The 24,158-nt window shown below is 51.7% G+C and overlaps 14 protein-coding genes across 14 annotated transcripts; 7 read left to right on the plus strand and 7 right to left on the minus strand.

Moving 5' to 3' along the window:
• Positions 1 to 19: 19 nt before the first annotated feature.
• EDD37DRAFT_644269 (uncharacterized protein) lies at positions 20 to 649 on the plus strand (the record flags this gene model as incomplete). The annotated part of the gene is made up of 1 exon (XM_062817483.1): positions 20 to 649. The coding sequence occupies one exon, from the start codon at positions 20 to 22 to the stop codon at positions 647 to 649; it is 630 nt and encodes a 209-aa protein (XP_062674360.1).
• A 984-nt stretch (positions 650 to 1,633) lies between these two features.
• On the plus strand, positions 1,634 to 3,288 carry EDD37DRAFT_9592 (uncharacterized protein). The gene has a single exon (XM_062820383.1). It carries the CDS (start codon positions 1,813 to 1,815, stop codon positions 3,112 to 3,114), a length of 1,302 nt encoding a protein of 433 aa, XP_062674361.1. The 5' UTR covers positions 1,634 to 1,812; the 3' UTR covers positions 3,115 to 3,288.
• On the minus strand, positions 3,167 to 4,998 carry EDD37DRAFT_670367 (uncharacterized protein; the record flags this gene model as incomplete). The annotated part of the gene is made up of 3 exons (XM_062819362.1): positions 3,167 to 3,961; positions 4,009 to 4,496; positions 4,564 to 4,998. 3 exons carry the CDS (start codon positions 4,996 to 4,998, stop codon positions 3,220 to 3,222), a joined length of 1,665 nt encoding a protein of 554 aa, XP_062674362.1. The 3' UTR covers positions 3,167 to 3,219.
• Positions 4,999 to 5,464: 466 nt separating this feature from the next.
• On the minus strand, positions 5,465 to 6,587 carry EDD37DRAFT_9586 (1,2-dihydroxy-3-keto-5-methylthiopentene dioxygenase). The gene is made up of 3 exons (XM_062820382.1): positions 6,365 to 6,587; positions 5,916 to 6,287; positions 5,465 to 5,836 (listed from the first exon to the last, which is right to left on the minus strand). Exons 1-3 carry the CDS (start codon positions 6,392 to 6,394, stop codon positions 5,705 to 5,707), a joined length of 534 nt encoding a protein of 177 aa, XP_062674363.1. The 5' UTR covers positions 6,395 to 6,587; the 3' UTR covers positions 5,465 to 5,704.
• Positions 6,588 to 7,308: 721 nt separating this feature from the next.
• Positions 7,309 to 8,526, plus strand: EDD37DRAFT_644273 (short chain dehydrogenase; the record flags this gene model as incomplete). The annotated part of the gene is made up of 1 exon (XM_062817484.1): positions 7,309 to 8,526. The coding sequence occupies one exon, from the start codon at positions 7,309 to 7,311 to the stop codon at positions 8,524 to 8,526; it is 1,218 nt and encodes a 405-aa protein (XP_062674364.1).
• Positions 8,527 to 9,118: 592 nt separating this feature from the next.
• Positions 9,119 to 11,362, minus strand: EDD37DRAFT_557871 (E3 ubiquitin-protein ligase BRE1; the record flags this gene model as incomplete). Its single annotated transcript, XM_062813727.1, has 2 exons — positions 9,119 to 11,104; positions 11,174 to 11,362. 2 exons carry the CDS (start codon positions 11,360 to 11,362, stop codon positions 9,119 to 9,121), a joined length of 2,175 nt encoding a protein of 724 aa, XP_062674365.1.
• A 261-nt stretch (positions 11,363 to 11,623) lies between these two features.
• EDD37DRAFT_9784 (uncharacterized protein) lies at positions 11,624 to 14,049 on the plus strand. The gene has a single exon (XM_062820408.1). The coding sequence runs from the start codon at positions 11,706 to 11,708 to the stop codon at positions 13,731 to 13,733; it is 2,028 nt and encodes a 675-aa protein (XP_062674366.1). The 5' UTR covers positions 11,624 to 11,705; the 3' UTR covers positions 13,734 to 14,049.
• Positions 13,830 to 14,251, minus strand: EDD37DRAFT_9714 (uncharacterized protein). Its single transcript, XM_062820401.1, has one exon. It carries the CDS (start codon positions 14,136 to 14,138, stop codon positions 13,926 to 13,928), a length of 213 nt encoding a protein of 70 aa, XP_062674367.1. The 5' UTR covers positions 14,139 to 14,251; the 3' UTR covers positions 13,830 to 13,925.
• EDD37DRAFT_9693 (urease accessory protein) lies at positions 14,049 to 15,391 on the minus strand. The gene has a single exon (XM_062820396.1). It carries the CDS (start codon positions 15,262 to 15,264, stop codon positions 14,365 to 14,367), a length of 900 nt encoding a protein of 299 aa, XP_062674368.1. The 5' UTR covers positions 15,265 to 15,391; the 3' UTR covers positions 14,049 to 14,364.
• Positions 15,385 to 17,988, plus strand: EDD37DRAFT_660592 (aarF domain-containing kinase; the record flags this gene model as incomplete). The annotated part of the gene is made up of 2 exons (XM_062819113.1): positions 15,385 to 16,582; positions 16,645 to 17,988. Exons 1-2 carry the CDS (start codon positions 15,587 to 15,589, stop codon positions 17,986 to 17,988), a joined length of 2,340 nt encoding a protein of 779 aa, XP_062674369.1. The 5' UTR covers positions 15,385 to 15,586.
• EDD37DRAFT_9850 (uncharacterized protein) lies at positions 17,806 to 19,079 on the minus strand. Its single transcript, XM_062820416.1, has 2 exons — positions 18,458 to 19,079; positions 17,806 to 18,406 (listed from the first exon to the last, which is right to left on the minus strand). Exons 1-2 carry the CDS (start codon positions 18,902 to 18,904, stop codon positions 18,005 to 18,007), a joined length of 849 nt encoding a protein of 282 aa, XP_062674370.1. The 5' UTR covers positions 18,905 to 19,079; the 3' UTR covers positions 17,806 to 18,004.
• On the plus strand, positions 19,080 to 20,955 carry EDD37DRAFT_9788 (regulatory beta subunit of 5'-AMP-activated protein kinase). The gene is made up of 3 exons (XM_062820409.1): positions 19,080 to 20,045; positions 20,198 to 20,780; positions 20,830 to 20,955. The coding sequence occupies exons 1-3, from the start codon at positions 19,255 to 19,257 to the stop codon at positions 20,878 to 20,880; spliced, it is 1,425 nt and encodes a 474-aa protein (XP_062674371.1). The 5' UTR covers positions 19,080 to 19,254; the 3' UTR covers positions 20,881 to 20,955.
• EDD37DRAFT_9687 (glycoprotein endopeptidase kae1) lies at positions 20,810 to 22,291 on the minus strand. Its single transcript, XM_062820394.1, has one exon. The coding sequence runs from the start codon at positions 22,077 to 22,079 to the stop codon at positions 21,030 to 21,032; it is 1,050 nt and encodes a 349-aa protein (XP_062674372.1). The 5' UTR covers positions 22,080 to 22,291; the 3' UTR covers positions 20,810 to 21,029.
• A 1-nt stretch (position 22,292) lies between these two features.
• EDD37DRAFT_9667 (SET domain-containing protein 6) lies at positions 22,293 to 24,087 on the plus strand. Its single transcript, XM_062820391.1, has 3 exons — positions 22,293 to 22,533; positions 22,584 to 23,170; positions 23,226 to 24,087. The coding sequence occupies exons 1-3, from the start codon at positions 22,383 to 22,385 to the stop codon at positions 23,937 to 23,939; spliced, it is 1,452 nt and encodes a 483-aa protein (XP_062674373.1). The 5' UTR covers positions 22,293 to 22,382; the 3' UTR covers positions 23,940 to 24,087.
• The last annotated feature ends 71 nt before the right edge of the window (positions 24,088 to 24,158 follow it).

Genomic DNA, 24,158 nt, shown 5'->3' on the forward strand with positions numbered 1-24,158 from the left:
CCATCAACAGACAGATATCATGGACGCAATGGAGGAACAATCACAAGGGAGACTCCTTGAGCTACGCACAGAAGCAAGACCAATGCAGAACGCGATCAACAAGCTGCGCTCGGAAATAAGCACACTTGACGACGTCCAGAAAGAACTGCGGAAAGCAGCCACAGACCTGAGCAAGATTCGCCATGAAATCGCGGACGCTACGGCGACAAATTTCCTCCTTTTGCGCCCACTCCAACTCGATATCTGGAAGGACGACTTTGATGTTCTAGGATACAAAATAACCTCCAATCAGCACACGTTCAAGCAAATCGAACAAGGATACGCTGAGGAGCTGGTAGAAAGGGTCGAGGTAATGGAAGGGTTCTTACATTTGTTGGGGGAGTTCAAGGTGTTGCATGGGCGGAAAGATCGATTCCAGCTGCGCAAAACCAAGAGCTGTCTGAAGGTCACGGAGGTAATACTCAAGGGCACATCCAAGGGCTGGGGAAGGGTTTCAGACAAGAAGAAGGGTATGATGGAGGAATCTCGGACCATCTCTGGCAGGGCCTCGATCGAGTATATGGGGACGGCTACGATGCTGATTTCTGCTCATCATGCTGTCGTCGCCATGCTCACAACAAATGAGGAAAGACTTGGAGAAGGTCGATGAATGAGGGCAAGGGGAGCAGGACGTGCGAGGGTAGAGTGCTGTAACAACGGGCAGGTCCCTGAGTGGCGCTTCAGCAATCTTGTGGATTGGTAGCAAGAGCGAAGAACTGTGCTAGATACGAGTAAGCAATGGACAGTGCTGAGAATTGAAACTGAAAGTATTGATGGCCGCCAGGCTGCGAACCCCTTTTCATGTATGATTCCCATCCCGCCACTCGAGCAGCATTCGTGATCTTTATGCTCGCTCCCACACATCTGCACTTGTTTTAGCTGTCGCCTCGCAAATTGATAATGGGAGAGCAATGTGGTGATGAGTCAAAGCCGAAGTGCGGTTTGCTATACCAGTACCACCGCTGCCGGCTTCTGCCTCACTTTCCCATACTGCCGCACCACCTTCATCTTCACTTCACTACAGGCAGTCCGCAATCGAATTTAGCAATCAGATCTCATAGATGACCAAAAAAACTTTTTCCTCCAAGCAGATTTGAACGTTATGTTCAATCTGGTTGGGAGGGAAGTTAAACAACCTTGTTCAGGGTGGTTTTTCTCGAGCCCGGGAGACCGGAATTATACTATCTAGGTTATACTATCTAAACAATCGTCCTTGAATCTTTTTGATTCTCTGATTGTTGAACAGTAATGAGGAAGTACAATATATCAAGGTCAATAGGGGTGGTCACTGGTCATGTGAGGGAAGTGATGGGATGGGAAGGCGGTAAGATTTGCTGTGCGGCAGGAAAAGAGAACATGACGGCAGAGACGTTTCTTTCCAGTATGGGATGCCATGGTCTAGCAGATCGAAGAGACACGACTCCCAGCTGATGCACCTTGTCATCACTGGTTATCGTAAGAGGTGTCGATAGCTTTACAGAAAAGTCTAGGGGGCATGATCAGGCTGAGATGCGCATTGACGTCGACGAAATGACGTTGAATGAACTCGCCAAAAGAACCATTTCCCCACACTATTTTCATTTCTCTGCGCGCACCCTGGCTCCTTCTACTACGCGTGCATATATTCAAATCTTGCCTTGACACTGTTGCTTGCTCTTGCCGCCTCTGAAAGCAGAAGGCTTCAAATATTCCCAGCTTTCGGAATGCCTCGTCTGCACCAGAAGCTCAATACTCAGCGTCAAACCGACTAAACCTCCATCCACATCCGTCAAAATGTCCTCCGACTTGACCTTCACTCAAGGCCTCATCATCGGCCAACTCTCGGTCGCGCTGTTCATTGCGGCCTTCATCAAGTTCTTCATCTTCGGCGAAGCACCTCCTCCTCCTTCTCGTCCTTCGAGTCGAGCTCCGAAGCACGTTCGCACCCCCTCCCTTCACAGCGTTGCCTCTTCAAAGACTGCTGTTTCACAGTCTTTACGCAATAAGGCCAGTGCAAGCAACGTCCTCCGTCCTGTAGCCAACACTGCTACGGACATTGCTTCCATTCTGCGTAAAACTTACTACCAGATCCCCAGCCGCGGCCATGTCAAGAATAGCAGTCACTCGACGCATCAACCGGAGAGCCTGGATTGGTTCAATGTCTTGCTTGCTCAAACAATAGCACAATACCGCCAGACAGCCTACAATCTCAGAGAAGGCTCTGGCAATACACCCACGATCCTAGCGAGCTTGGAAGAAGCCATAAATGATCCTACCAAGAGACCCTCGTACATGGACAAGATCAAAATTACGGAAATATCAATGGGCGAGGAGTTTCCTATCTTCAGCAACGTGCGGGTAACCACGGTTGATGATGACGCATCAAGTGCTACTGGCGGAAGGCTACAGGCTCTGATGGACGTTGATCTTGCGGACGACAATCTGACGTTGGCCATAGAGACGGCGCTTATCCTCAACTATCCCAAACCATTCTCGGCTGTTCTGCCTGTAGCCCTGGCTGTTTCTGTCGTCCGGTTCTCCGGCACGTTATCAATAAGCTTCGTCCCCTCAATCCAAGACGATTCGGAGGATGAGACGGCGAAGATGAACACACCAGCCCCTGTGTCGGGCAAGCCGAAGACCAATCTCGCATTCTCCTTCCTCCCCGATTATCGACTTGACCTCTCCGTCAGAAGCCTCATTGGCTCTCGAACTCGTTTGCAGGATGTGCCGAAGATTGCACAACTAATCGAAGCACGAGCCCAGGCATGGTTCGAAGAGAGGGTCGTGGAACCACGAGTGCAAGTTGTTCCTCTTCCTGGTCTTTGGCCACGGATGGGCAAAGTTCGGGTTAGGGAAGGCCAAGATGATGAAAGACCGCCGACTCAAGACGAACATCGATCTTCCTCCTTTGTCGAACACAGAGAGCGTAGATCAGAGGACAGCTTGCCATCTCAAGAAGAGACGGAAAGGATATTTGAAGGCCTCAGGTTCCGTACAGGCCATGACCGATTGAACAGCCAAGTCTTTGAGAGCGACGGGGACTTGCCCACTCCGCAAGGAACTAGGATGATGCCTGGAGCTCTACCAGCTTGAGCAATATACCACATCCAGCAATTCTGCGTCTTGTGAGTCACCATTTTGACAACCACTCGATGGCTTTCCCACCTGAGGGGGACTTCTACCGTCAGTTATCGCAGATCAATCCGCAAGTATGTGGATTGCCGGAAATCCGGCTTGAACCTCACTCCACAACGTCAGAACAGGTCCGCCGCAAACCTCTCCCCACCACAAGAACTTGGAGCAGATTGACTCGAGCAAAGGCAGCTCGTCGACGCTCCAAACCGAGCAGCGGTATTTGAGCTGATCGACATACCATATCCGTTCAGGGGTGAAGCTTGCCGCGATCGCACCGAGCGTAAGAGCCCACATGAGCACTTGCCCATGCAGATCCCAGCAGCGCAACAAATCGCATGCCTCAAGAATGTCAATCAGATTTCGAGCCAGCCTCGGCTTCACCCGTTGCGTCGGCGGCAATGGAAAAACCACCATGTCGCTAAATATCAGGGTGGCCAGTCGTGTTGCTTGCTGGACACAGGACTCAGCATCTGTCAGGTCCACTCGTTCTGGCAAGTTTGAGAGAAGACGATGCTGCGATGCATTGCGGGCTTCGATAAGGTCAACAAGCTCTGGCGCTGTTGAGCCTCCTCTTGCATGGTGATCCAGTGCATTCGTTACCTCTGAAAAGCTTTGCAACACTTCCAACAGCTCGCAGCTGGTAGAGTTCGATCGAAAGTACCTGAATCCGGTGCCAAGCTCAGAGTCAAGTTCTATGGCCCGAGAATCCAGCACATGTTTACCATCAACGACGAGCGACTGCGGCGGACGTCGCAATGAGAAGGCCGGCCTACAGATGTGCTTGGTGGAGAAATACAGGTCACATCTACGCTATCGTGAGCAGTGTCACCTTTCTACCGCGGTCTCACTTACAAAGCCATGGTGTCTGCCATGCCAAACAGTTCAAAGGCCTCGAGGCCGCCTTTCTGCTTTATCAATAACAGGATTGCTTGAGTATGCTGCTCATCGGCCACCATGTTTCCGTAGACATGAAGGTTTTGTGCAGACGCCAACGGTGAAGGTGGGTGGACTTTCGGATATTCCTTTTCATCTCTTGAACCATGGATTGCTAGGATGACCACAGCCATGATCAAAGCATCAGAGGCCGGACTTTTCAAGCTGCGCAGCTGCTCATTGACCAGTTTGATCGTCTCGGTCTTGTGAGACAACCGCATCAGCGGCCCTGACTCGATCAGTTCTTGACCATTGTATGCGCACAAGAGGTGGAGTGTTGTCGCATAGATGAATGCATGAAACACAACAGGCCACTGCATGGCGCACTTGAGCCAGGCACCTTTGACTGGATTGACCACGGCCTTCGACATGACCGGAAGGGTGTTCGGCCAGGAGATTTGCAAAGCCTGAATACAGGTGATTAGCAGCTGTCTGTTGCACTGAAGGCACACCTTCATGGCGCCTGGGACATACGTGATCCAGGACTAGGTGGATGTACCGCGGCATTCTTTGACCTGTTAGTATGTCAAAAGCATTGAATCCTCCATCTCCCAGAAAAACATTGCTTCGGTGGGCATCTGATTGTTGTAACGATATATCGTTGCTCGAACATCGGTTCCACGCTGCACCCATCTCCGGATCTTTCTCAGGTGATTGGGATTCCTCAACCTGTTTGGCATCGTGGTCTTCTTCAGCTGCTCCTGTTCGTGCCTGTAGCTTCAGCTCCGGCGTTGCTGTAATCCCCGTGCAAGCTTTCAAACGCTTTATCTTTGTCCTCCGATGGAACTCTCTGGTGATGTGCGACCTGACCTCGGTGGGACCACCTCGACGTCTCTTCCCGTTCGGCGAAGGCACGGTAGCCGCCGCATACTCCACGAACATGTACTGGCTTTCGACTACGTCGGCCATGTCGGACAAGCACACTCAGCAGCTCGAACCAAATCTAGCAATCTTCCAATCATTATATAACAAAGTCAAGAACGTGTACATAAATTTCAGCCGCAAAAGAAAGCCTTCTCCAGACCTATTTCCAAGCCACCGCGCTCCTTGCAATACTCCGGTTTAGCCAGCAATAAATCCTCCGCCTCTGCATATGAGACCCGCTTCTATTGGGCACACCTTCCACCATGCTTAGTGTAAAGCAGTCTTAGGGCATTTGCCGACTGGGCAAATAGCGCCGCCCAACGGGATTCGTTGAGATCTCAATTTTAGGGTAGGTCGTCCTGCATTTAGCACCATTACTCTGCGCGTGCTGGAGTTCGGTAAGACTGGTGCTTACATCAGGCGTCTGGGACACCTGGGCAATACTAAGGCCGGCGCACTAGCCAGGAATATGGTGCGAAAACAATCTGGTGAAACAAGTGCTTGTAGGCATGGAATTATGTCTGATCACCTCAGGTCGAAGGATCAGGCAAGCGACAAGGGCATCATCAGTCCACGCAACACTACTTCATACCCATATATATCACATTATAGCCAGAGCATATGACAGAAGACATGAAGCACGGTAATTTCAACCCGAGGAAACTTTTTTTTGTTACAAGGTACTCATCATTCATGAACAAGCTCATCATCGAACTATTTTATCGAAAGCAGCAGGGTCGTTGCTCGCTCTTTATGCGACCGAAACTGGAGCACTTCTGGACTGAAGATAATTCTGGCGATGCTCGTTGATGTCGGTCTCGTTGCCTCTGTTCAGTGGCGTCCATTTCGGCTCGTCCTTGAACAGGCGCATAGCTTTGATATACTAGGATATGTGTCAGTACATTTCCATAGGGTCCAACTCACGCCTTGGTTCACGCGGTGTGTGGAAATGCTGTGCTTACATTCTGTTCGTCCGTCGTGAAACGATGGTAAATCCCGGCCGGCAAGACAATCATGTCGTCCTTTTCCAGCCTGATGCGCACCCAGGCGTCGTCCTCGCTACGGACGTCGAAATAGCCTGCGCCATCGCGGATGTATCTGATTTCCTCGTCCTCGTGGAGATGTTCGTGGAAGAACGACTTGACTTTGTCCTCGTAGATGGCGCCCATGGCGTCGGGCGAGACGGTGATGACATCGCGGTTCTTGTAGTCGCGCTCTTTCGCGATGGTGTCGACTTTGGATTCTTCGGGGAGGTGGTAGTACAGGACGCCTAGCTGGGCGAGGTATGAGGGTTCAACGTCGCGGTTGGAGTCGTGGGGGAGACGTTGGTCGCCCTGGAAGTGAAGAGTCAGCAAGTGCTACAACCTGAATTTTGCTGGTATGCTGGAAGGTGAAATGGTGGTGGCCTTACCTGTTCGTTGTCGAACCAGTATGCCCTCATCGTCAAGGAGTGTTGTGGGTGTTGGTGCGGATTACAAGCAGATGGGTTGTGAGATCAGGAATGGGGAAGTTATCGAGTGTCACTGGGGATTAGCAGTGAGAAGATATATGTTTATAAGGTCTATAGGGTATATAAGGTAGGATGGCACAAGGGAAAAGCACGTTGAGGCAACCGAACCCGCCGTTGGTTCAACTGGAATAAGATTTTTATTCCTCTCCAACAGGCGCCTCTTGCGCCATCGATGGCAATCGTAATGGGTGTGAGGCAACAGGGTACCACACTGTGGGTGCCACAGGTGCGGGGTTTGCTGATGATCAGAACCACCCACTCCTCGTAGTTTTCGACACCTGTGGAGGTCACCGAGGTCAATGATAATCCTGCAGGTTCATAACCAACCACAGCGCCCCATAAAGATCAATCTTTCAGGGCAGTTTAAGCAGGTCAGCACGGTTAGGAGACTTTTGGATTGGGCTTACAGTAGAAATCTGTGGGCCATTCAGACTGGGCTTCAGGTACAACCTTCTTCCATCTTTTTAAAGGGGATTTGTGTACAACAGCGACCTCTTTCCTACGGCTTCAATTCTACCGCCACTCTGACCGGCACTTAGAGGTCTAGAATCGGTCTTGCGCTGTCTGCCAGAGACTATCAAAGCTTTCCGGCACTGATCTGTTTTTGGTTGTGTGCTTGACTACGTACACATTCTCGGCCAAAGGCACCAAGCAGGAAGCAGGATATCTACCTACGATTGATCACCTCATCCTGAGAAAAGGCAACATGGCACTGGCCTGGAGACTGAATAGCATGTAACTGAGAATACAGTTGGACGCTCAACCAGCCCGAAGCATCAAACTCGGTGAGAACACCTTGTTAGCTGGCCCAAGGTGAGGTTCGATATACACTCCATTCGCCACGAATGGACGTCCTCGGACGCACAGCCTCCAACGATCCAGCAGGAGGTCCTGGGTCACCCTCAGCACAGCATTCTCCCAATCCGCAATCCGACTCAAGTCGACCTTCACTTCCCGCCACGACCGATCCACCATCGCGATCCAACCCAGCCAAGCAGAAAGTATGGCTCATCTTCGGTGCGACAGGCCACATGGGTCGATCCGTCACCAAAACAGCCCTCTCCCACGGCGACATCATCGCCGCTGTCGGTCAATCCTTTGAGGACGACCTCTCGTCCATGCAGACCTGGCACGACGACCCAGACCGGTACCTAGCCTTGCTCTGCGACGTGCGCATCCGGCCCAGCGTATCCAGCGCACTCGAAAAGACAATCAAGCAATTCGGCCGCATCGACATCATAGCCAATTGCTCCGGCTACGGTGTCATCGGCGCCTGCGAAGACCAAGACGAACACGAGATCCGCAACCAATTCGAGACGAACTTCATGGGCACTCTGAACATCATCCAGCTTTCACTCCCATACTTCCGCAAACGCCAGGAGGGCCGCTATCTCATTTTCTCTAGCACGAGCGGGGCATTGGGCGTGCCAGGGCTAGGACCCTACTGCGCAACCAAGTACGCGGTCGAAGGACTGATCGAGAGCATGCTGTACGAAGTCGACCCCTTCAACATCAAAGCCACGCTCGTGGAGCCGGGTCATGTGCGTCGCGACGACGAGCACGTCCAGAACACAGATGGTGCTAAGCTGCCGCTGTTCGGCCACTTCAAGGTCGCGAAAGCCTCCGAGCCATACATGGGTAAGGATGCACCCGCGGCGCACGCCCAGCGCACGTTACATTGGATGGGCAAGAATCAGCCTACCAGCGTTGTCAAGTCCGCGGAGCTGGTCTGGCAATTGGGTCATTGTCGCTATCCGCCCCTCCGACTACTTCTGGGCAGTTTTGCCGTCGAGAGTATTCGGGACCGGCTCAAAAGTATCATCGAGGAGATTGAGGATTGGAAACACTTGCATTTCCCGCCTTTGGAAGGCATGGAAGAGAAGCCCGATGAAGGAGATGGCGATGGAGAAGGTGCAGAAGGGGAGGATGTTGAGGATGACCAGGAACAAGACCCTGAGGACGAAGAAGTGGAGGGCGACGAAGGTGATGAGCAACAGAAGAATGCTGGAAATGAAGAAGCAAAAGATATCAAGGACGAAACACAAATGGATGTGGACGGCTGACACCGATAAATGCAAAGATGAAGAAACGACTTTCCCAAGGAATTCATTTCGGCTATCTTGCTGCCGGTCTCGACTCGAGGTACCGCGACCGAGGAGACGGTTGGCTGGCAGGGAGGTCTGCTATCTAAATGGGAAGGATCCCAAATGTCGCGTGCCAGGGGACTACGACCGGGCCGTCGGGTCTTTCCATCACTGACATAGCCAAGCTGGACCTTTCGAGGGAAGATGCCCTCGTACCTCGTCTCGAGTTATACTCGATAGAGGACGCCATTTGGCATGCCATGACGGTAAACATAGGGCAGCCAATGGATGAATATCCACCCTCTTACCCCTCTCGCATATAATCCCTTTGCGGATTTGTCAACCTCCAGCATGATTTCCAACGCTCAATTCTCGGATGAATGCTGATAAAACTGGCCGACCCAGGCCGCCAACGTTCATGCCGTTGAGATATTGGTAGTTGTACATATAACGAAAAGAACGCTCACAAAGCGCCGTGATTTTGAGAAGGGTCCACCGATTTGGCTTGACGCGGAGTCGCGAGGAGATGAAGGCGGACGTGTTGTACGGGTACATGAATGAGAAGGAGAATTTATAGCGTAATCCGCATATGATCGTTGCTGCCAAAGGACTTGCCGCAGTTGGGACACTTCCTCGATCTCGACGTCAGTCGTTCTTCCACACACTCATTGCAGAAAGTGTGCCCGCAAGTCTTGATCACAGTATTCTTCAATTGCCGTTTGCAGATGTTGCAATATGCAAATTGTCGCAGAATTTCATACTGCTCGGACTGTCCGCTCTTACTCTTCCATTGTTCGAGATTTCTTCGGGTGTCCTTGAGAGATGCCTTCAATTCTTCAACTTCGACCTCCGCCGCCCGACATAAATTGGCCGTCTGGGCAAATTTACCGTCCTTTGCCATCAACTGATTCTTCAACTCGGTCAACTGGGTATTTAGCCTGGAAACTTCAAGGCCTTGCGTGATGTTTTGTTGTTGAATGGTTCGGTGCTCGTTTGTCTTCGATGTCAAAGCATCCTTCAGCTCTGCCAATTGCTTCTCCATAGTGGCCAGTAGTGCCCTTGATGCACTCTCGGCCTCTTTCAGCTGAGAAACAGCTTCTGCAGATTTCGAGTTCTGTAAACGCAAAGTCCGAATTTCCGAGTCTCGTGTCTCCTTGCTCTTCATGGCGGCAAAGAACTTTTGATCAGCTTTGGCCTTCTCCGCTGACAACCGCAGGACTTTCTCTTCCATAACGGCGAATTCTGTAACTTTTTGACTGGCGATTTTTGACGTCTTCTGATATGCCGTCGACATCGAGGCCAGCTCCGAGTTCAGCAGATTGTACTTTCTCTCCAGATCAGAGTATCTGGCCCGCAGGTCTCCGATATCGAGAGAATCCAGCTCTGCATTATCCACAGCCATCGCACTCGACTGTCCCGTTAACCGCTCGTTTTCGGATTCCAGCGCCTTGATTCGATCTTCCTGGGCCGAAGCCAAATCTGATATCTTCTTGGACGACTCTTGGTCCTGTTCCATTGTGGCTTTTTTCATGGCCTGGTCGGCTAACAGTTCGTCCCGATTGTGACGAATCCTTGCCAGGTTAGCCTCAGACGCTGCCAGAAGTGACTCCTTTTCCTGCAAAGCAGTCCGAGCCTCTTTCTCGACCTGAGTCTGGTAGGTCGTCCTCTCAGACCTCAATTTCTTGGCTTCTTCTTTCAATTCGGTGTTTGTGGCCTCAAGGTTGTTTATCCTCTTGATAACATCCTCATGCTGCGATTTCAATTGCTTGAATAACTCGGTTTTTGCATAATCCTCGTCGGTCAGAATGGCCGACTTTGTGGTCAACTCCGTGAGTTGGGTGTTTAACTTGGCATTTTCCTCTTCCAGTCTCTCGAGTTGTTCTTTCTGCTTTTCCGATATTGACGCTGTTTTGTTCAACTCACGTTCCAACTCGGCAAGCTCCTCAGAATTATCAATCGTTCCATTGGCCATACTGTCTTCTTTCTTGACTGCACCTCCTTCCTCTGCGGCAGGTTTTGTGGCGCCCAGCAAGGCTTGTTTCTCGAGCTTTGCGACGGTCACACTTTTCGCGCGATCGATCTTCTTTTCTGCCATCATATACCGCAAAGATGCATTTTCTAATCGAGTCTCCAGATCTTCCTTTTCCGCATGTAATGTTGATAACTCGACCACGTGACCTTTTTCTGCAGCGAGTAATCGGGAGATTCTGGATTGCAGCTCTGCCACGTCTGACGAATCTGGTTTGTTTGGACCGAACAATCTCGATATTACGGCTTTAATTTCCTTAGATCGGGTGCGTAGGTGCTCTTCGAATTGTTCTTGGTCCGTAAAGAGCAGGGAAGAGGGTAACGACGCGGAATCCATATCTACATCATCATCGCCTTTAGCAAGAGACTTGACTTCGTCAATTACTTGCTGAAACCAAGAATCAATGATCCGGAGGTGATCATCGTGATATCGGGACTTTTTCCGCATCTCTTTTAATTGTGACTCAAGAGTGTTCTTCTCCCTCTTGTATTCTTGCATCTGCCGGTAGATCGCATCTTTTTGGAATCTCTGTTCGTGAATCGAAAGTCAGAAATGATGTCCATTCGACAGGCGCAGTTCTGATCATCAAGGGCTTACCTCAAGGTCATCCTTCCAAGGCATATCGTCATCTTTGTGAGACTTGGGCGCGCCATTGGCCGACGTCGCCTGTTTCTTCGACGGAGGAGCTGAGTCGACCTGGTCATATGGACTGGGTCTTTTGCGCTCTTCCATCTTGACTAGACTCTGTTGCGAGAGGGAAAGGGGGAGAGATTCGACGGCCGTCATCAGTCCTGGTCACCCAAGGGCTATGCTCCCTGGCGATAAAGATTTTGAAAGGTGCCCTGGACCGGCTGAGACAAATGAAGGCCGTCACGTCGAGAGGCGTTGTTCGCTGAGTGAGCAATTGCAGTAAAAGAACTCCCAGAGGCAAGAAATTGAAACCTCAGAAGTCTAATTGGGCTAACACGTTTTGGGAACAGCCTAATCGTTAGTCTTGGCGGAATCCGGTGCCGCCTGCGACCCCAAACTTGTAGCGTGGGGAATCCATAACAAAGAAACATTGTTTTTCAGACCAGAGCAACAACACCAGGGTCGGGGTAGGTGGGCGCACACCGCAGTATTTGACAGAATGTCAACCTTTTCTTCTGTTGTCCGAAAACCGGGCCAGAAAATCACCCCAAAAACAGCCCCAAGGCGAAACATTCAGAGAGCGACCCGACATGCAGCACCACCATCGTTGACTCCAGAGAGTCGGACAGTGAGCCCCGGTGTTGAACGCCCAGAAGAGAGTACAGAAGGTCAGGAAGATGTACAAGAACCAGTCCAGAGTGTCCTGGAGTCGACCGAGATACCATCAACATCACAATCCATAGAAACGTCTCTTCCACTACCCGCTCCTCTTGAAACCTCCGCGAGAGAACCCACCGAACAGCGCTCTGGCAGCGAGCAACCGGTGTCTGTGGAAGTGACTGTCCCTAGCAACACCAGTCAAGGGATCTCCATCCTACATCCAGTACACTCTAATGGACCAAGTTCCACTTCAAACGCGATCCCAACTATCGCTACCTCCAGCACTCCCGTTGTACGAGAAACCAGTCAGCGTACGAGCGAACCCATAACCGCGCAATTAGACGGGCCTGCTCAAGAACAGGGCGACGGACCACAGGGACAGACCCATTCTCCCGTGGACTCCAGGAAGAGGCGGAAGATCACACACTCTCGAGAGAACAACGAACCACCACTGCCTGCTACACCACCTCCCTCGGACGAGACCTCGCTTCTGCTAAGAGCCAGCCCAAGGAGCAGACGTAGTGAGTCACAGACTTCCGAAGCTCTCCTGCAGGATGTCACCAGTCGATTTGCCGAGGTTTCGCAACTTGCGAACTCGATAGAGAGCGGAGCCAGGTCTCTGAGGCCCCGGTCTGAACGCCCTTCATATACACAATCAGGGGAGGATGGAGAGGGAGAGGAAGGGGCCGATGGAGCAGATCACACTCCTGAGCCAAAAACCGCAAGAAAGAAGCGATCCCGGGCGAAGCGCATTGAAGCTCTAGCACAGCAAGTGATCGAAGACGCTGTAAGTGGTGGGGCAAAAGGTCGTCGGCAATCACGACTTTCCACCCCTGAAAATGCTGAAGAAATGGAGATTGATCCCGAGGAAGTCTCAATGAGCGACCTGGTGAAAGATAACAAGATAGGGAGGAAATCCACAACAGAGAACAGGATGCAGGAAAATTGGGTGGAAATCAAGCGACGCAGGAAAGAGGAGATTGAGCGACGAAGGGAGGCGGCCGCACAAGGCAGACATGGTCGACAAGCATTAGTTGCCCCTCAGGACGTTCCCGTGGAGGAAGCAGTGGTACCGCAGCAGATCGTTGTCAATGGAAAGATCGTTGTCACAAACGAATCTCGAGAAGTCGCTTTTGGAGCTGGCGTGGAGCAAGCAGTTATCGAGGATGCTGATGTAGCGCTGGAAGACGATCGAATCTACAAGTATGTCAACCAAGGCACACTGGGCAAGCATGCTGGCCGGCGGCGTGGGACACGCTGGGATGATGAACAGACAGAGCTATTCTACAAAGGTCTGCGGATGTTTGGAACCGATTTTGCCATGATTGCAAATCTATTTCCTGGTCTGGACCGAAAGCAGGTCAAGCTGAAGTACATTATTGAGGAGCGCGAAGTTCCTGTTCGAGTGCGGGAGAGTGTGGCGGCGAAAGAGCCCGTGGACATTGAGGAATATTCGAGGATGACGAACCAGGAATACGAGGATCCCGATAAGATCATGGCCGAGTTGGCGGCTGACGAGAAGAGGCTGCGTGAGGAAGACCGACAGAGGCGTACCAATGAAGGATATGTTCTTGAGGGAGCGGATGTTCCTTTGCCGTCTACTGAAAGAGATCACGATGGGGTTGAGGACGCTGTTGAGGAGGAAAGTCAAGCAGGCGTACCTGCTCAAACAGCGAATACAGACCGGAGAGATCGCATCTCATCATTGGCAGAGACAGTCGTTGCGGCCGCTGTGGCACCGAAGAGGAAGCAAGCACTGCGAAAGACCAAAGAGCCTGTCGGCCGTGGAAGACAAGCGAAGAAAGGCAGAGGAGCGATCGAAGGTGTCGAAGAGAGAATCGGCCCTATCGATGAAGTCGAGCGTTAGAGCGCTCCTGTATCATATCATAGTGCTGGAAAACAAAAAGCCCGATGAGGCGCATAACCAGCACAGTCAGTCGCTGACTAGAGTACTCCGAACAAGAATTGCTTCGTGCTCTCCATCCTGGTCTCTGTACAAGTCCTATTGTCCTGCATCGAACGTCGTATCTGGTGCATCTTCGCTTTTGAGTATTCGTCATCAGAACCAGTACCAAGCCCAGCGCCAGATGCAGTAATCGAAGCACTGTTCAGGCATAACGTTGACGGTTCGATTGACCAGCTCGCAGTGACAGGATATGGTTGGCTTGAAGACCCCTATCACGGTGTTTGGCCGTTGATCGCCACGGACTGCATTGCTCTTTGTGACCAGGAACATGAGTATTGATAACAGCAAGGCAAGAATGCCTTTCATAGCGTCGCGTTGGTCGATCGAGGTTGCGCGTGCTGTGGTGTCGACACGGTCGTCCCCCAGCGTCGTCCTGGTCTGAGAATGCTGATAACAGGCGAGAACCACAGAGACCTACAGCCTGTTCGCATCTTGCATGGGTAGTCCATGGTGCGTGACAGCCCTTGGCTGCTGTTTCCCTGCTGAGTCTTCACTTTCACATACTGCAGACCCATTCACCGCAAAAAGCAGCTCAAGAATTGAAGATCCTGCTATACAGCATTTCATGCCTCCCAATCCACAGATCCATCATCGGCACCACCTGACCAGCGTCCTCCGGCTGAAGCAGCCAAACCCTTTCCAGGCTTCGACGGATCAAGTCCTGTAATTGTGGTCCTGCAAGTATAGTCTGCGCCATGTACGGTCCCATAACCGATGCCCTGACCGCAGCACTAAGGACTGCTTTCGCGTGGTTGAGCAAGAACAGGTAGCCCGCTTCCTCTAGATTCAAGCCTAGAGCCAGGCACACAACGCCCCACAGCGGTGCAAGATGACCATTGACGGGCAGGGGATCTGAAGAAATCGCTGCAATCTTCAGATCTTTGGCGAATGTGTCTATGACAATGACGGTTTCAGATTCTTCTTCGAGTCGGCTTTTTGCTGAAGGAGCAAAGGCTTTCTCCCAAATGCTCAACAGAGCTCGACCTTGCGCAATGCTCGCTCGACGTGCCACAGTACATGGTGTCGAGGCATCCAGGTCATTGTCCAGGTCCATGAGCTCTAGCGGGTCTCGGAAGCCCGCCAATACATAGGGCACGTTGGTGTACGCCACGGACTGAATAGACAGCTTCACAAACTTGTGGAAAAGAGATAGACTGGTTTGGCCAGCTGGAAGTGGTTTGTGATGAGCCAAGAAGGATTCCAACCCGCTGGAAAAAGCGAAAGATCCCAGAGGTAGCGCTGAATCTGACAAGAGCATCAAGTTGTGAACAGAAGGACCCAGAGGTAATGAGATGGGCAGGTGGAAAGCATTGCTGCTCGTGCCGTTGCTCAATTTCCCCTCTGCAATTCGTAGTAAAGCCTTGCTCGTTTGTAATTGAGCTTCGAGGTCACCAACCCTTTCGCGGAGGGCCTCGACATCGTGGGCGTTCATAGAATCATCAGTGCCGACCTGCCGATCCTTGCAGCTGCTGTCAGGTGCGAGCTACCAGGATCTGGATGTTTTCGCGACGGCGTGATACTGATAGAGTGATGGAAGCTGGTCATTGTGGGGTTCTCACTCAAACTGCGGAGAAAAATTGCTAGCTCCGATGCAGACAGAAGATCGTCTCCTACTTGGAAATCTTAGCAGGTCAACGACTCCCACTCCATCCTCGCTGCTATACTGACACGAAGCGAGTCTTTGATGATAGAACTCGTCCAGGGTGTCCTTATGTGCTAATTGTGCAGAAAGGGTCTGTGACCCAATTTGAATCATGTCTGGCAAAAGAATCCTCGACGCACTTGCGCTCTTCAATGTCTCTCGGAAAGTTGCATCCAAGCACTTCGACATCCGGCTATCACAAGTCAAACTCTACGGGCAGTCGTCGTCTGTTGTCAAGGCACTGAGAACTCGAGCCCTTCCAATATTAGCCACCTCTGTCTCGCGATTTGCCTCATCGAAATCACGCGAAGAAGACATACAGCAAGACCATCACTACAGCCGCTCAGAACAAAACTCGTCCACCAACACTTCTTCAGAGAATGATATACATGTCACCCAGGCCGAGTCTACGCAGGCTCCTCTCCCAGATGGGTCGGTGCCACCAGAAGGAAGTCCGATTGAACAAGAGACAGGGGACGGAATGAGCTATGACAAGAGACCCGATGGAGAGACGGCACAAGGTCCAGGTGGATTAGACAGTGCGGCGGATCTCAAGGTGAAGTCGTCGGGAGAAACGACCATACCAGATCCTACACACAGTAGCTCTCTGTCTCCAGATGGAGCCCGAAAGCTGCAACGCCAGTACGAAGACCAGATACCTGCGAATACGGCCGAAGCTCCAAATTCAGGGGAAGCAACGCAAGAGTTTGGCATTGAGCAAGAACAAGATGTCTTCTACCAGCCTCCAGATAGCGTAAAGCCGGTCCTGTCGGCTCTCCCGCGAGTTCGCGTGCCCAAGACGGAAAACAACGTTCAAGAAGGAGATTCTCATATTGCACCCGGCATCAATGCAGATGTGTACTATTCCGGGTCGAAAAGGGACGCCGGGGTTGTAGACGAGGAGCCGAGCGAAGAACAACTGTCGCAGCTCTTCCATAACCCAAGGCATGCAACGAAGTTGATGGGTGGAAAAGGTCGCTGGACTCCTCCATCCAAGCGACAATTCCATCAGTCCACGATGGCTCAGCAAAAGTCTTCAAATACAGACGAGGTTAGCATCAAGCAGCTCGCAGCAGATATGGCCAAGGATGCTCAAAGGATCAACAACGTGAGTCTTGATCCATACTACGCTCAAAGTGGACTCCACTGATCAACTGACAGATAACCTAGACACCACAAGCTCAGAGTGCACAACCCTACCAGATGCGCGAATCGCGGGTACCCTCTTCAAGATTCGGACGTTTTGTCGAGTATGGAGGGCTAGCGGCGTCGATGGCGTTTGGAGCTGTCAGTGAAAGCATTACCCGTTCAGGCGGTGCCCAAGGGTCAATCATGCTGAGTGCTGCGAACATGGAACGCCTGGTTGCCAAATTGTCCAAAATGCGAGGCGCCGCCTTGAAACTAGGTCAAATGATGAGCTTCCAAGATGCCAAAATGCTGCCAAAGCCCATCCATGACGTGTTGCAACGTGTCCAAGACAGCGCAGACTACATGCCAGCTTCACAGCGTGATGCAGTGATCGCCGCCAACCTTGGCCCAGACTGGCGTGACATGTTCGAGCAATTCGACGACCGTCCTATGGCCGCCGCCTCGATTGGCCAGGTTCATGGAGCTGTCCTGAAATCAGGAAAGCGAGTCGCGGTAAAAGTCCAGTACCCTGGTGTCGCCGATTCGATCTCGTCGGACCTCAACAATCTGTCTTTGCTGCTTACTGCTTCTCGTCTGCTGCCCAAAGGGTTATACCTCGACAAGACCATAGCAAACGCTCGCACTGAACTTGCATGGGAATGCGACTACATTCGTGAGGCGGAAGGGGCCAAACGTTTCAGCGAGCTGTTGGCAGATGATCAAGAGGCTTTCTCGGTCCCAGAAATTGTGGATCAAGCCTCAGGAAAGCAAGTGCTGACCATGGAGAGGATGGAAGGTACTGCCGTGACCAAAATTCAGAACCTCACGCAGGAGCAGAAAGACTGGATCGGTACCCAGATTCTTCGACTATGTCTGCGAGAGATCACCGAGTTCAGATACATGCAGACCGACCCAAACTGGACGAATTTCTTGTACAATGCCAAAACGAATAAACTGGAGTTGTTGGATTTCGGCGCATCTCGAGAATATCCGGCGCATTTCATCGACCTCTATGTGAAAGTCCTCGATGCTGCCGCAAGGAAAGACAGGAATGCTTGCAAAGATCTTTCCGTCCAGCTTGGATATCTCACTGGATATGAATCCAAAGCCATGCTGAATGCACATGTCGATTCAGTCATGACTCTGGCCGAACCTTTCATGGACTCGGCTCCCGAGTTCTATAATTTCGAGAACCAGACGATTACTGATCGTGTGCGTGGTCTGATACCAGTGATGCTGAAAGAACGGCTTGCTCCACCGCCAGAGGAGACATACAGTCTACATCGCAAACTGAGTGGCGCATTCCTCTTATGTGCAAGACTGAGCAGCCGAGTCAAGTGCAAGGACATGTTCCAACAAGCTCTCGTCAAAGCTGGCTTGCGGTGAACCCGGCTTTAGTTTGTCAAAAGACCGAGGAATCATCGTCTTCATCACTATGTTCAAGGATCGTCTGCTGCAGCAGGCCGGGCGTCCTGGCACCAGAGACATTGGGGCTCAACGGACTGACAGGCGCACCAGAGAGTGGCATCTTCCTTGCTTCTCGCACCGCCTCCTGAATTAACGGCTGCGATGCGATCAATTGAGCCTGAGCGTTGAGCCTTTCTTGCTCATCCATTTGTTTCTGCTTCTTTGCTTCCCGTGCCTTTCTGTAGGATACGGCATCATGTCCTCTGGCCGGGATAGGCTTCTGCGCAGGCTTGTGGTCGAGGTTTAGAACGACGACGAAGGCGCGCATGGCGAAATGGAGGGTAAGACCGAGCAGCACACCAAGGATGACTGCGGTACCAATAAAATACCAGATCGGCTGTTCTGTAAATCAGAGCGTTGCTATTGCTTGCATCTGTGCCGGACATACCTCAAAACGGGCAAATATGCGCCATGGGATCATGGACAGATTGAATGTAGCGTGCCCTATGTATATAAAGGGACTGGAAAGAAGTAGAAGAATGTACCATAGCACCTTGAGAACAAGATACACTGGATAAACCACATAATACAGCACTACGATCGTGACAGTGAGCCATTGCGGCGGCCAGTTTGGATCGGTTGTCATTGCTGCGACTTGGTCATGGTGGGAGAAAGGCCCGAGTGGCTGGAAATGAGGTTTCGCGAGGAAAGGCGAGTGGTATGATCTGGGTCTGATGTTGTGAAACTGATCAAGGTCGTCGAGAAATTGATTTGAACAGCTCCAGAAGGGTGGAAGTCGCAGCCGGGACTTTGGCGATGTCATTCTTTGTGAGAGGTCCTCCTTCTTCCCCCGCAGGTACCTACAGGTAAGGTAGGTCACTAAGTTAGTCGACATGCCGCCCTGCACTAGCGCACTCTTCGTCCATCAATCTTCAATTATCACTACTAATAAGCCGCTTGGGCGCTTCGGTACTCCATATCTCCTTCAACCACAACCCGCATTATTCATCTCTCTCCTTGACTTCGAGGCTGAAGGCAAAGCGCTCGTTTCGCTCTACCCACACCCCTCTCCAACACTGTTCGCGGACTTCGACTTCAGACCCCCGGATGCTAATTTGCGTGGAGCCCACGAGATTCTCCTCGGACTTCCTATCTCCCTGACGTAGGCCTTCCTCGGGTCAAGTCCTGCAGAGTGTCGCACGACACCAAAGATTCACGTCGAAATAACAGCCTACGCCTTTCATAATGGGTCAACAACAGTCTTCAGAAAAGAGCTCGGGGTCAAGATCGGCTACACCTCAAGCCGACAAAGAGCGAAAGATACACCGCAGGGTCTCGATTCCAGCACTGGCTCAAGGTCGGGCCACGCCCATAGACCCATCGGCTACCAAAGACACTGCAGTTGCGCAACCCACCTCTCAGCATTTCGAAAAGCCTGCCCTACAACAATACCTGCAAGGCTCGGCCTCTCCTGAAAGTCACGCAAGAGTTCCAAAGGTGGAGCGGTCGACCTCAAAAGCCTCTCGGGAGAAGCGAGATGAGTTGGAACATAGACCACGACATCAAGCACCAATGCCTGTGCCGCAGTCATCAGGCCCCATGGATGTTCCAATGTCCAAGAGCAAAAACGATACGAATACCGTTGATGAGCATTTTGAAGGACACACCACTGCATATCAAGATCGACGGTACACTCCCGTTGCCCAACTTCGTCCACCACGTCTTCCCCTTCCAATCGCGGATGTGCCTATACCAGAATCACCCACTTTGCATCCTGTGGACAAAGGAAATCAAGATGTCCCGATCTTCGAGACCGATGAGCCTCTCTCGGCCATCGAACCTCAAAGAAAAAACTCCATGATGAGCAGCACGACCGAGTCAGAGGAAGAGGTTGGGGAAGAATTGCAGCCATTCGCGGTGGAGCAAGCATCTGCACAAACGGTTCCGACCGTTATCGAGTGGAATCACGGTGGACATAAAGTCTATGTGACGGGTACTTTTGCCAATTGGGAAAAGAAATACCGGCTTCATCCAAGGTATGTTCTTCCCAGTCATTCTTTGTCTGTCTGGAACGTATTCGTTTCAATGCCAACCGATCCAACACCCATTCGGCATTAGCATCCCCAAGCATCAAGACACTTTCACTGTCCCAAATTCAGTATCCCACATGCTAACAGTCACTCTATAGGAAGAATGCTCCCGGCATGTTCACTACAATCAACCTTCCATCGGGCACTCATCACCTGAAGTTTGTGGTGGATGGTGAAATGGTCACCAGTCCTGACCTGTCAACTGCGGTCGATTTCAACAACTTCCTGGTCAACTATCTCGAGATTGCGACCGAAGACCTAACCAAACCGAGGAGGGAAAGTGCCCAACCGGGTGGTCGATCGACGGCTCTCACCGTTGAAGAGCAGGTCCAAGGTCGATCTGGATCCCAGACGCCAGAAGAACCTGTACTTGAAGAGCCCCGAGCGGAAGAAATACCACCGGGTGACTTCCGCCCGCTCATGCCGCAAGCTCTGGTCGATGTTGATTTGCCAGAAGACGACCAGAGATACCACGATGCAGTTCGCGTCATTCAAGACTCTGGCTGCCCACCAAGTCTACCAATGTTCCTCAGTCGCTCGATTCTCAATGGTATGCTTCCAGTCAAGGATGATAATAGTGTCTTGACACTGCCGAATCATACCGTCTTAAACCATCTTATGACTAGCAGCGTCAAGAATGGTGTTCTGGCGACGAGTGTGACCACCCGGTACAAGAAGAAGGTTGGTTACTCCTTGCACTGTTCAATGACCGAACTGACCTTTCGCATAGTATGTGACGACGATCTCCTTCAAGCCCGTTCCGAGGTTTCAGCAGTCTTGATAGTAAAGCTTGGTGCTTCCAAGTGCCTCGCAAAGTCTGGAAGTTGGCTCACATCTCAAACTGTAACGATGTCATGAATGAACGGTTGATGACGCTATAGCCGCTGGCGGGATGTGCGCATGTCATAGGTAGCGCCGTCCTTCGTATAATCAATCTTCTCTCCAGGCAACGTGCACATCATCGGTCCGGAATCTCTGTGTACAGGTACTGTCATCAAGCGTAGTCTCAAAGCCAGTGCGGTAAGCGAGGAGGCCAGCATGTGCGATCATGATGCCGTTGTCGATGCAAAACCGCTCATCGGTGGCATAGACACCGCCACCACGGTCCTTGGCCATCATACCCATCATCTCTTGAACCCGCTCGTTGCAGCCTACTCCGCCAACAATAAGCACTTGGTTCGATCCAACATGAGCCATTGCCCTCTCAGTAATCTCCACCAGCATTGCAAAAACAGTTTCCTGCAAAGAGAAGCATAGATCTTCAGGCGTGATAGCGTTGCCTGTGGCAGGGTCCTTCAGGGTGCCCGCCTTCATCTGTCCCGCAAGCTCATCTATTCGGGCGAGGATGCCGCTGAATGAACAATCCATGCCCTTCACGGCGTACGGAATGTCAAGTAGAACGTTGCCCTTTTTGGCGAGCTGTTCGATATTGTATCCCGGTGCAGGATCATTTGAAATGTTTAGGGTTCTCGCAAACCTGTCGAGGCAGTTTCCCACCGCGATGTCGAGCGTCTCGCCGAATATTCGGTACCGTTGCGAACTGTAGGCGATGACTTGTGTGTTGCCTCCGGACACATACAGGACTACCGGGTTCGTCGCGCCTGTGATCTCTCGGCCCATTTCGATGTGTCCAACGCAATGGTTGACGCCGACCAGTGGCTTGTTCCATAGCAGACTTAGCGTTCTGGCGGCCAGCGCCACGCTCTGTAATGGTGCGCCCATGCCGGGACCCTTGGTGTAGCAGATACAGTCGACATCGTTAATTGTGATGCCGGCTTGTTTCAGGGCGCGCTTGACTAAATCTGTGACATGGGTGCGATGGTGAATGGCGGTGTCTTTGGGTAGAAATCCTTCACCCGGCGGCGAGACGTATGTGTCTCTGATGTTGGATAGTATCTGTGCGGGGCCACCTTTGGCAGGATGTAGTATTACACCAACGCCTAATTTGTTGGCGGATCCTTCGAGACCGAGTGCAATCATTGCGAAGCAGACCGTGTGGAATCCAATACACGAGGGTATTCTTTGTCACTTATTGCTGTTTTCTTCGCGATCGAAGACAAGGCTCGAGAGGCATCATGACTCGAGGTGGGTCATGGTGAATTCTGACGATGCAAGAAATATCGGTCGGCCAATCACAGTAAACTTGGCGCGAATAAGGCTGTTCCTACTGAGTATTGCCTCTCCCACTATCGACCTTCACACAACTTCACATCTGTGTGCTTCAGGATTTTTTCCTGATTGTTTGTTCTCTGAGATATCGTTGGTCTGGCGGCCACGCAGACAATGGTTGAGGACAGAAATTCTATTGCGCGGTCAGGCGTCGACCAGGCGAGCGCTCAATTCATCGAATGGTTCTCGGCGGTTGATGGCACTCGCCTCAGTACGAAGATCCAACTGAAGGATCTGAGCGCCGAGGGTGCGGGCAGAGGAGCTGGTATGCTTTCTTCATTGCGGGGAATGCCTGTGCTAACACCTGTCAATCAGTCGCCAAAGAAGACATCGCAGAGGATGAAGAACTATTCGCCGTCCCTCACCCGCTTGTCTTGATGACCTCGACTTCCAGCATCCCACCATCGGTGCTGGAGCCGCTTGCTGAGAGCGGTTCGTGGCCTCCTCTCATCGTCACCATCATCTACGAGTATCTGTGTAAAGAATCGTCTCCGTGGTATCCATATTTTCGAGTCCTGCCTACCACCTTCGACACCCTCATGTTCTGGAATGAGGCAGAACTTGCAGAATTACAGGCAGGTGCAGTCACAGACAAGATTGGCAGAGCAGAAGCAGAGCAGGCCTGGAAAGACACAATCATCCCAATAATGCTGGAGCATCCTGATCTCTTCCCTATACCTGGGGCCGCTGCTTCGGATCGTGCTGCAGAATTGATCAAGCTAGCACACATGGCTGGGAGTTTGATCATGGCATACGCATTCGATATTGACCGGGATGAGGATGACGATCGACCACGGGATGGCGTCTCAGAAGACGAATATGAAGAAGACGACGAGGATGAACCGCTCAAAGGTATGGTGCCCTTCGCCGATATGCTTAACGCCGATGCCGACAGAAACAACGTAAGTGCCAACTCACCCATCTTTGACGAGTTTGGCTGACGACCTGGTGCGATAGGCTCGACTTTTCCAGGAAGAGAACTACCTCATCATGAAAGCCACCAAATCGATAGCTGCAGGCGAACAGATTTTCAATGACTACGGACCGCTTCCACGATCCGACCTCCTACGCATGTATGGTTATGTGACAGACAAGTATGCTAAGCACGATGTCGTCGAGTTTTCGCACGACCTGATATTGGAAGTCGCGGGCAAGAAACATGACAAAAACAACAAAGCGTGGTTGAAGCGGGAAGAGCAGCTTGACGAGCTCGGCCTCCTAGATGATGGGTATTCAATACCTCGCCCCGACTCGACTGCTACAAAGTTGGAAGATGTCATACCAGGCCAAGTCCACATGCTTTTGCGGGCGTTGTGCGCGCATGAGCAGGACGAGACACCAAAGAAGCCCAAAGAGGCCGTGTCCATTGGAGAAGCTGCTCTGCTTCAATCGGTGCTCACCAAGAGACTGTCTGAGTACAGTACGACGTACTCGCAGGATCGGGCAACGTGGGAGTCAGTAAAGTCTGGCCACCATCCCACCCCCCAAGGTTGCATTGCACGCCGCTTTGCCATGGCGCTACAGGTCAGGATGGGAGAAAAAGAAATCTTGCAGCAATTGATCAGCTTCTGTCAGCAGCACATCGAGCGGATGTCTGCCGAGATAGCGACAGCCAAACGGAAACGATCCGATGAGACCACCCAGCAAGCACGAGCGAAGAAAAGAAGGTGAGGGTTGCAAGAAAAAGTATGACACCAATGACGAGAAGGAGTTTCACAATATTCTCTTGTGATTCTAAAGGCGCTGGCCTTGCTAAGTCATACAATCCGACACTGCCATCCACAGCCACCACTTCTACGGCTAGTCAACCTCTGACCACCAACCAACTTGCGGCACCATATTACACGCCCGAGGCGGCTGCCATACTCGCAACAAGCTCAGTGGCTGGAT

This window comes from Exophiala viscosa (genome assembly GCF_022695815.1).
Source record: "Exophiala viscosa unplaced genomic scaffold EDD37scaffold_1, whole genome shotgun sequence".
NCBI classification, from domain to species: domain Eukaryota; kingdom Fungi; phylum Ascomycota; class Eurotiomycetes; order Chaetothyriales; family Herpotrichiellaceae; genus Exophiala; species Exophiala viscosa.